At 38.8% G+C, this 10,844-nt stretch overlaps 1 protein-coding gene and 1 long non-coding RNA gene across 2 annotated transcripts; one reads left to right on the top strand and one right to left on the bottom strand.

Annotated features, from left to right (window-relative positions):
• Positions 1 to 583: 583 nt before the first annotated feature.
• LOC116215500 lies at positions 584 to 2,836 on the bottom strand. Its single transcript, XR_004158474.1, has 3 exons — positions 2,683 to 2,836; positions 1,291 to 1,359; positions 584 to 892 (listed from the first exon to the last, which is right to left on the bottom strand). It is a non-coding gene; the product is annotated as an uncharacterized LOC116215500 (long non-coding RNA).
• Positions 2,837 to 7,282: 4,446 nt separating this feature from the next.
• LOC116213263 (trihelix transcription factor ASR3) lies at positions 7,283 to 9,190 on the top strand. The gene is made up of 2 exons (XM_031548136.1): positions 7,283 to 8,211; positions 8,550 to 9,190. The coding sequence occupies exons 1-2, from the start codon at positions 7,461 to 7,463 to the stop codon at positions 8,957 to 8,959; spliced, it is 1,161 nt and encodes a 386-aa protein (XP_031403996.1). The 5' UTR covers positions 7,283 to 7,460; the 3' UTR covers positions 8,960 to 9,190.
• Positions 9,191 to 10,844: the final 1,654 nt, after the last annotated feature.

A 10,844-nucleotide genomic window follows, 5' to 3' on the forward strand; every position in this document is an offset into this window, starting at 1 on the left:
ATTTGTGTATACACTTTTCCGGAGATTTCTTTTTTGCTCTCACATCAGTGATGCAACTAAACAAAATTTTCAGGTCGTAACATTCTCAAGTCCATTCTTTACAAAAAGGATATCTATCGAATAACTAAGGTTCCTACCTAGTCCTCCAAGCTGATCCCCGATATCAAAAAGTGGTTCCTCCGCACAATTGGGAACTTATCTGGAAAAATATATGCAGGGTGTGAGCTGCATCTCAGTGAGCACAAAATTCCAAAGCAAAATGAATAATATTAAGTGATCAATATATTTTAAACAATCAAATATTCATATAGATAGTATCCGCGTAACCAAGTCCATCAACTAATTCATCAACAAGGTATAATATACCATACATACGACTGACTACTACTTTCATTCATAAACAATCAATTGCCTTTATAACCTATAAAACTATTATTAGGATTAACCATTAACTCAACATCACGTTGCATTCATAACTTAATTAAATCAAATTAACAAACAATACGGCTTCCACAAAATAATTCAAACAATCGCAATAATCATCACATCTACAACAATCAAACCCAACAAATAATATACAACACAACCAAATCAATATAGCCATAGGGTTGCATTTCCTCGCAACAGAGTTATGACGGTACCGTGACCCTGCACATCTCGCTCATACCATTCTCAACTTCCAATATCCACATCTCATAAGCGATGGCCGCCTATTAACCTCTGGTGGTAAGAGTTGACCTCACTTTGCATTCCGCCGGGTCTTAGCGGCCGATCAGGCCCCTTTTTTCTATTCCGTCGGGTCCAGCGGCCGATCAGGCCCTATTTGTATCCCGCTGGGTCCAACGGTCGATCTGGCCCATTTTGTACTCCGCCGAGTCCAGCGATCCCAAGGCTATATAATCACGCAACAATCACAAGCACAATCAACTACAACCACGCCATTTCATATCATATACCCACACCAAATTCTTATTCCCAAATTATCGCAATCTCCGCATACACAACCACAATCCCAATCATATTGAATCACATTATCATCATAAACTTCATACGCAATCCGCATACTCAATCACACTGTATATCCCAAGTTAAGGTGAATCACAAATGGCCATATTGCTCAGATCCGTTCACACAACATAGCAATACCGATTCCTTAATCTAACTACCCCTACATTCATCTTAAATAATTTCTATAATTATAACACATGATTTCAAAAGGGAATAGAGTATTCACATATCATACATACATATATATATATATATCATTTCACAATGGAATAAAATACTCACCGACAACTCCAAGAAATATAGCTCATTGGATCGAACCTTTTGAGTGCTAGGATTCAGTCTCCTCGATCCCTATTAGTTGCAAGTATAACAAGAAAACATATCATATAGCATATCAATTCCATCCGTATACATATCTCATGCCTAGCCATTTGCAATGCTCAAGAGAAGAGAAAGATTAACACCCATTTATTCTTAAATTCTAGGCACTCATACAGCTATAATGGTCGACCATATAATCACTAATAAGGTCAACCAACCAAAAGGTATATTAAGGCGACAAGTTCTTCTTAATAAACTTAACAGCCCAACCCTTATAATTCAACATACTGAAATCCTATATACTCACACAAGGTAGAGTATAAGTCATATAAGCTTAGAAACTTAATACAATCAGCTTCTTCTAGTCGTTCTACCCCCATTCCATATTCTTTACTTCTCATCAGTATTCTCTCGGCAATAATAAGAACCAATCAGTAACTGACTTATCTTATTCCTCAAATCATCATTTTAACTTCACAATCTCAAACAAGTAATTACATAGATTAATTTGCTATGGCATTTAGGTTAATAAAAAAAAATTATATCTACCACCAAGTCCAATAAATCACTCCCATGCTATTAAACCACCGATCAACAACCTCCAACTTAATAACGTAACTAACATTACCCAATCCTATCACAGCAAAGGAAAGCTAAACAACTTAACAAAGCTCAAGTTATATTAGTCATTTAACCACTGCCAGAAATTCTAAAATCAACTATTAAACTAACTTCTTCAACTCAGCACCCAACTGTACTACTACTTTCTAATTTACTAAAACACAATAGGACTAAGTAATTAAAGGAGAAACTTAATCAGCAATACATACCCAAAACCCATCAATAACGGATCAGCATGTCAAGGTCTTCCTCACGGTGTTCTCCAATTTCCCTATCTCAATCTACCCTCAATCCTCTCTGCCTCGTTCCCCTCTCTATTCGGTTTATCCACCGCCGACCTGCTAATTCCTCCAAATTTTATATCCCATTCAAGAATCCAGCACATAGCTTTTCTGTCTTATTTACAACCTAAAAAAAATCACAAACTATTGTCTTTCCTTAGGAACTTTTTCAATAGCAACAGATTTTCAATCCCTGATCAAATTCTGCCACCAATATAGCCCAATTGTTGGGGCACACTGACCTAACGATAAGAACAATTTAAGCACCGACAATCAACTAGGAATTCAATTCATGCTACTCATGAGAAGCTGCCAAAGCTACAGCAAGCATCGGCAAATACAAGCCTAAGGGTACAGCCACAGAAAGAAGGGGCTTCGTTCAAAAAATTGCCGCAAAATTATTTTCGTTTCCCCTGGTGAAAGATATGAATTGGAGGAAACCGAAGGGTACCTGAGCTCATTGGCGATTGACGGCAGGAGATTTCATCCATGCGTAAAAGATGAGCTCAATAGAAATTTGCACGAGCTCTCTTGCCATCTCAACACTTCTCTCTCTCTCTCTCTCTCTCTCTCTCTCCTCTCTCTCTCGTGCTCTCGTGCTCTCGTGCTCTGTTTTTCTCTTGTTTTGCATCGTTTTCTTCTTCCCGTTTCCCCCGTGAAACCAAACCCGACAGACAAGGGAAAGGAATAAATAAATAAATACATGAATGATGTGAATGCTGAGGCGGTGGAAATGATGCTGGGGAGACAAGAGGGGAAAGGTTGGGCCACGTGGGGTCCATAGCACCACCACCTCTTCTTTTTTTTTTTGATGCTTCAGAATATGTACGTAACATATATATATATATATACCTATATAACATGTAAGTAAATGTATGTATATATATATATAAACTATTTGAAATTAAAAAAAATATCAGGTCTCATAATTTGATAACAGAATAGGTCACTGTTTATATAACTTGTGCTTTTTATTGGTAACATATTATACAAAATCTAGAAAAAAAATATAATCTTATTTGTTTTTTGAAAATTAAATATGACTGATATATCTATAAAATATATTATGTAATTTGTTTTTTAAAAAAGCAAATGTTATTTAACTTTGTTATATTATGTAATTTGTTTTTTAAAAAAGCAAATGTTATTTAACTTTGTTACAGGTTACATTTTATATAATAGTAAATATCACAATATCAATTCATTATATACCCATTATATTTAAGAATCACTCACAAATATCTTTATTATATATATATATATATTTATTAGGACATTAATGTAATACGTAATGAGTAATAGTACTGCTATATTTTCTGATTTTTTTGAAATATGAGGATAACAATAATAATAGATTCTTTTGAATTTTGAACAGTATTCAAGATCCTTTGTTTTCGATTATCTAATAAATCACCTTATGAATGTAGATTATCTTTCCATTCATTTTCACACAATCAGATGTGTGTAGATGTAACGATATTTTTTGAGGACTACAAAATGGTTTTTCATTAAAATTAAACGTGGCTAAAGAATTTTATAATTTTATTTATTTGCCCTTATTAATTCAGTGGTTTCTATATATTATTTAATTTTTAAGGGCATTTTAGGGTAAAAATTACATAAAATTTTTGTTATCAAATATCAAATATATATAATAGTAAGAGAAAGATGTTACAAGTAATATAGAATTGTATTTAAATTGGTTAACTAGGAGGAAATTTATGAAATATACAAAATTTGAAATTGTCAATCACATATTTGTTTCAAATAGATAAAGCAATAATAATAGTTCTAATTGGCACTATATAGAAAATATATTACAAATTAAGAAACAAGAAGGAAGAAATCAATTGAAATTGGTACAATTATAATAAAGAAATCATAGTAATACACGATAAAAGCGTGGACGATGTGGAGAGATGCACCCGCGTGGCGAACGGGATGAAAGGGGGACTGAGAGAAATCTCTTCGGCCTTAGGGACGGAGAATGAGGTTGAAGTGATTTTTGCTGTTGAATAGGTTCAAGTAATTGGGGCAGGAAAAATGTGGCTTGAGAAGAAGACAAAAAAAAAAAAAAGAGTATTGGACCGTGAGAGAGAGATCAATTTGTGTTTTGCACCAGAGTTCTCTTCAATATTTTTCAGCAGCAGTATCATGAAAATGAGACACATTTGCAACTATTAGTACTATTTGCAAAGTTTCTTAAAATTAAGTGGGGTCAATTGACCCCACTACAATGCACATGGATCCGCCCCGGATTCTTTTACAGCCTTTTATACATTTTTATTATTTGTGTATATATATAAATATGTGTGTGTGTTTGTGTGTTATGTAAAACCTACGTTTGGATTTTTCTTGAGAGGATGCTCTTGATTACTCCCTCACTCTCTCTTCCTTTTTAGAGTGGACAATCTCATGCACGTTCCCTTCTGGGGGCGCAGTGGATGGAATAAGTAGCTTTAGATTTGACTTTAAAGCTTTGAAGATTTTGAGGATTTTGAGGTAATTCGCTACCAAATCTCAGCAACTGAAGCTTTTGACAAAAAGATCTCGGATAATAAAATAATGAAAATAATTAAGGAGGAAAGATTAATGGAGCTAGAGAAGGGTACGAGAAAGCTTAAAACCCTAATCTAATTCCCATGAAGATCTAACTTGAGTCCCAACTAGATTGATGCAAAAGACTCTTCAACTTAAAGAGTTTATCGATATTATCTCCGAAGATTGAATTGATCACCAATATATGTGTTTTTCGGATTTCACTCCTGCACAATATTCATCCACAACCGATTACTTGGCATAGTTGTTTTATACGGTCGAACCATGGCAACTTGAGATGCTAACAAACTTGATGAAATTTTAATTTCCCGCTTTGACACAATCAATTGATGGGCTGGATTTCTACAAAAGGATCTTTCATGTCAAAGTATGATCGGTATTTAGATCCAAGTATGTATCTTATGTCTATATATTGGTTTTAGTATAGGGATTATGAAATTGCATCTACACCACAGTAGTTCACCGGAAAAGGCGATTGACTGATCATAAATCGGTAGAAGGTAACACGGCAGACCTATGTATAAATCAAATACAAGCTAAGAACGCCGTTCCATTGTTCCTAACTTCAAGTTTTGTTTAGACAAACCGTACTTTCTTAATTTGTTAAAAAATTTATAAAGAATTTGGAGGGCTTGAAAGTCTATCAAACTCACACTTCCAAATTCACTTTCTTATGCCTTCCATAACAAAGGAAAGGTCAAGGCTATCTCTGTTGAAAAATAATTGGACAATTTGTATCCGTAGATACACCAAAACATAACTCCAAAACTTTATAAAACCCTTACAAAAATTTTCAATAATAAGCTCTCCGAGAAAGGGTTTTCAGACCATTTCGAAACCATGTCAAAACTAGTCACAAACAACCCAACCTGACCCAGCCCTGCAAAATATTCCAAATCGCTTCTAGGTTGCGTTTGGATGAACTGTGGATTCCCTCCGCTTGAATTGGGACTTCAATTTGCCTCAATTGAAAATGAAATATTTCACTGCTAAGCAAAAGAAGTTCCTTGTTGGATAATGCAGATTTGGTGGAATAACACGTATCTCTTCGGATCCTTACCTCCTTCCAATACTCTTAAAATCCCTTCTTCCAAACATACAACTAGACTGGATTTAGGAAATGGAGGGGCGAGGAGAGGAGAGAAGAGAAGGGGAGGGGAAGAAACGGAAAGGGGATCGATAGGAAAGGAAAACAGATTCAAAATCTTTATATTAGGCTCATTTATTAGATCGCGAGCTCGGGCCCAAGCTCGATCCTGCGCCAGCCTAACTCTTCGACCTTGGGCTCGGCTCGTTGTATTTAGCGAAGGCTTGACTTGGCTCGTACAAACTTGCCACGCTGGCAGAGCTCGACTTGTATAAGCTTCGTGAGCTCAAGCTCGTATAGGCTCGTGAGCTAAAGCTCACATGGGCTTGGATTAGGCATGGGCTTGGATTGAACTACCGAAATAACTCATAATATATATATATATATATAGATAAAAAGCTTGTTTAGATTCGCGAGCTTCACGAGTCAGAGCTTAGCTCGGCCCATTTAACTGGTGAGCTCGAGCTTTATAAGAGAGCCAAATTCGAGTTTTTATCGAGCCGAGCCTGAACCATTTGCGAATGTCTCGGTTCGTTTACTCCCCTATTTCGGTGGAAAGTGTAGATAGTCCCGCTACAAGTATAGAATCTTAAACCTCTTGATTGATAAGCAAAAGCGTGTACTACTACGTTACGCTCTGTTTGAGGCGGCAGAAGATTCAAAGTACCTTTTCGTTTGTTTTTTTTTAAAATCAAAATAAGTAATTTCTGATCAACTTTAAAACTATACTTTGGATTTAATTTGACAATTACAATAATGATTATCGACTACAAGTTTATAGGTGATTATGGAAACTTCTCTCACTTATCATACATTTCAACTAGCCTCGAATAATCATCCATTTGAATTTCAGCAATCTTAAATTACTATCTCCCGTATCCTAACTTTACTTTTGAAATCAATTTTAACTTTCAGAAATTTCACTACAATACTTTTTCATCAGTAACAACAGTCCTTGAGTGTCAGATAAGAGTGATTATATCATCTAGTTAATCTACATATTGTGAGTAGTTTTAACTTAATGGGGTTTTATATATTTTGGTACCATCATATCATTGTAGGATCATATACGAGTCGCATTGTTTTGGATTTGAGTCAAGTACAATGCCACGAAACAAACGCCCTTCAAATCATTGTGATCGGTTAAAAGCAAAAGAAAACTTGCGTACTCAATCTTAAGAGAAAAATTCCCATTAGAATGTAAGTATAAATCCAGTTACAGCTGTTTTTAGATTCAATCGCATGTAAACGGTGCACATTCTTCTCGTGGGATAGCTGAATGCGATCAAACACGACTTATATGAACAATGTGATTGGTTGGGAACAGTACTCTTAAGAGAGCACGTATGAATGGTACTCGCATTAATGCCCCCTTGCCCAAATTAGAAATCAAGGCAAATCTTTGACTGGTCTCAACTCCCCTCAATCTTGAACCCATGAGGGGGAGAAAGGTGTCCCTAAAAAGACAAAGAGTCCTTTGGCCCATTAACTCCCCTCTTTCACCTTCTCTACTTTCACACTCACTCACTCACTCTTCTTTGTAGTTCTTCCTCACTATCTATGGGGGTTCTGATGTGCGGACGATGGTGATGGCGGACCAGGGCGGTGGTGGCAACAGTATGGCTGCATCGGTGGCGGTGATGAGGGACTATCGGAAGGGGAACTGGACGGTGTTGGAGACGATGGTCTTGATAGAGGCCAAAAAGATGGACGACGAGCGAAGGATGAGGATCCGAGCTACTGGTGCTGGCGGCGAGCCGGGCTCGAGCGGCAGCGGGGTCACCGCTAATAGGTCATCGGAGCCGAGGTGGAAATGGGTGGAGGACTACTGCTGGAGGAAGGAGTGTTTCCGGAGTCAGAATCAGTGCAACGATAAGTGGGACAACCTCATGAGGGACTACAAGAAGGTGAGGGACTATGAGAGGAGACGGCGGAGCACCGCCGGCGACGATAGTGCTAGTGAAGATCTTAGTTACTGGAAGATGGAAAAGGCCGAGAGGAAGGACCGGAACCTGCCCACCAACCTCCTCCCCCAGATTTACGAGGCGCTCGTCGACGTTGTGGAGCGGAAGCTGGGAGGCGGCAGCAGCGGTGGGGGCCCGTCGGTGGCATTGGCGTTGCCCGGCAGCGGTTCCACAGCTGCTTCTTCCCACCATCAGCCGCCCGGGGCTTCGGGGGCCGGCATGAGCCTTCAGCCTGTGGCTTCTTCTCTGCTGCCGCCTATCCCTTTGCCGCCTCAGTATGCATCGGCCCCGGTGCTACTGGCACTTCCACCACAGACATCACCGACGACCGAGGCCCCACAGCGACCTCAGCCATTTCCCAGCCCAATTGGTAAAATCTCTCTTTCACTCGCACGCACTCGTATACAAAATATGTTTTTTCAGTGGTCTTCACTGGTGTTCTCAGCCCGTTGGTCGAGAATAATCTCGTTCGATTCTTGAGTTTTTCATTTTATCAACATGAGTAGTACATCTAGACATGTGGTTTTATGTACTTAGAAAAGGAAGATCGAACAGAAACCGAAATGCATGCCGAGTTGAATGTGATGATAGTTTAAATGATGATGCCATAATTCCCATTCGTATTAACAATCCAATTTGATGAGCTCACTCACATATATATTATACTGATGGCTTTGGTCGGCATGTTTTGATGACGTTCAAAAACAGAGAGAAGTGATACCTCGGACTCGGAAACTAATGAGCACTCGCACTCGTCACCGGCGAAGAGGAGGAGGAGAATAGCCAGGGCCGTAGGGGGGCCGGAAGAAGAAGGCAAAAGGGCAGCTGCTGCTGCGTCAAGTGGAGGCACTTCCTCCTACGAAGCAGTGGGCACTGCCATCTCGAGAAGCGCCTCCATAATAGCCGAAGCTCTTCAGGCATGTGACGAGAGGGAGGAGAGGCGGCACAGGGACCTCCTCGGCATCCAGGAGAGGCGGCTCAAGCTCGAGGAGTCCAATGCCGAGACCAACAAGCAGGGAATCAACGGCCTCGTCGACGCCATCAACAAGCTAGCCGATTCGATCCATGCCCTAGCGGCTTCCTCCAGCAGTAAGAATCAATCTTCAGCTCCCGAATGAACGTGACTTTATAATTATTTCATATATATTTATGTGGGCATTTTAGAAGAAACCCCATTATGGTCTCTCTCTGTAAATATATGATTGATTAGGAGAGAGCCCATCATTCATTCCATCTACTATGATAGATTATACCGCAGCGACCTCGATGTGATTATTTCTTTCCCATTTCTGAACAATGTTCGCACGCCCTAAGTTTAATACAGTTCAAGATAATTTAGGTGTGTCAAATTAGCATTCGCACCGCTAATTAAATATGAATTACTGGAAAACTATCCCATCGCCTAGGGACAGTCGGGATGACAGTCCTTAAGGGGACGGGATGAGTTGGATTTTCATTGCTCCCTGCAAAGGGTTTGTTTGAATTGAGCAGATTATAACGTGCGAATACTGACTCGTAAATTAGAGATTTTGAATTCAGCTCTCATTACAGGAATTTATGTGATACTTTATTTCGTTTTATTTTTTATTACTGTACTACATTCATAGCCTTCCTTATAACAACAAGAAAAATAATATATATATATATATATGTATACTTATATATATGTATGTAATGTGCATGAGAGATGCTATAAGGTTGAATAGACTTACCAATCAAAAAAAAGGAAGGTTGAATGGGGATCGTGGAGAGGACGCGCTTCGATGTGAGAGTGGGGGTGGGGCAGGTGGGGGGCTTATCCAAATATTTATGGTGAGGTAGAAATGTGAGGGAAAAATAAGAGAGGGAGGACTGACAAGTTCCCTGCAAAACAGGTATGGCTCTGCCAAAAGAGGCTCAGGAGCCACGACTGGTCAAACATCTCCTCTGTGTAATGTAAATGTGCGTATTTACAGTTTTGCCCTTCTCCCACTCTAATCCAATATTAGCTTCTAAAGCCAACGTCACGAGATTTTGATGCAATGACATCACTTTTAACGTGAAAATTTAGGATCAAGAGATCCTGAGTTCATTCTCACGATGGAAATTTTGGTAACCTTTCATTCCCCTTTTCTTATCCCTTTTAGGCTCATAAACTTCACACGTGACTCAAAAAAAAGCAATCGCTTATAAATTTATCGTCAATAATAATAGTTATTATTTATGATGTAAAAGAAGTGGATATTGGGGCAACGAGGGTGTTATAAGTGTCTAAAGTGAACCGAGCTACTTGGGATCGATTCGATAAAAGGTCAGGCTTGATGCTGGTTTTAATCATGAGGCCAAGCCCTGTATCTAAGATTGCTTAAGCTATAACTAATGTACTTATCATAATTAGGCAAGTTACCACCGGCATGGCCCATGGGCTTCCCATGGCCAATTACAATCGAGAGTAAATCACATATCCTTGATGTTCATGTTCAAATTCTTCTTATGAGGTCAATTTGATCTTCCATGTAAATTACGATTACCGTCAACCCCATCGGTTAAATCTCACAAGTAAGCTTAACTTGAACCCGGAGATTGATACCAGAGCACGAGTTCAAATTTTTTTAATCGAGTTGAATTTAAGCCGGTCAGTATGTACTCAGCCTGATTATGAGCTGACGTCGGAATAGTGATTCTCCTATGGAATATACTACTTTGTTCCCCCTTCTATATTGCTCATAATACATTTTCAGGTTCCACATTGTGGGGGGTCCGTCACATATTAACTTACCATATGATCATTCAGGAGAAAAAAAAAATTACAATATGATCAGTTCGTCCCCATGCTTGACCAAAACCAATCCTATGATCGTTCCGGAGGACTTATGGATCACGATTCTCATACTTAATTTATGCCTAAAGGCAGACTTGAACAAAATATAATCCAGCTATGACATAAATCCCCATTTTGACACTTTCCGCCCGGTCGGCCCCTTTAGCGATAGATCCCATTGTATATTTCCACAAACAGATATA

This window comes from Punica granatum, chromosome 7 (genome assembly GCF_007655135.1).
Source record: "Punica granatum isolate Tunisia-2019 chromosome 7, ASM765513v2, whole genome shotgun sequence".
Classification (NCBI taxonomy): Eukaryota; Viridiplantae; Streptophyta; class Magnoliopsida; order Myrtales; family Lythraceae; genus Punica; species Punica granatum.

Excerpts from the sequence above, each read along its gene's own strand:
- LOC116213263 (XM_031548136.1), top strand. The coding sequence starts at position 7,461 with ATGGTGATGGCGGACCAGGGCGGTGGTGGCAACAGTATGGCTGCATCG. Across the intron at positions 8,212-8,549 it reads GCCATTTCCCAGCCCAATTG|AGAGAAGTGATACCTCGGAC; the intron begins GTAAAATCTCTC and ends GTTCAAAAACAG.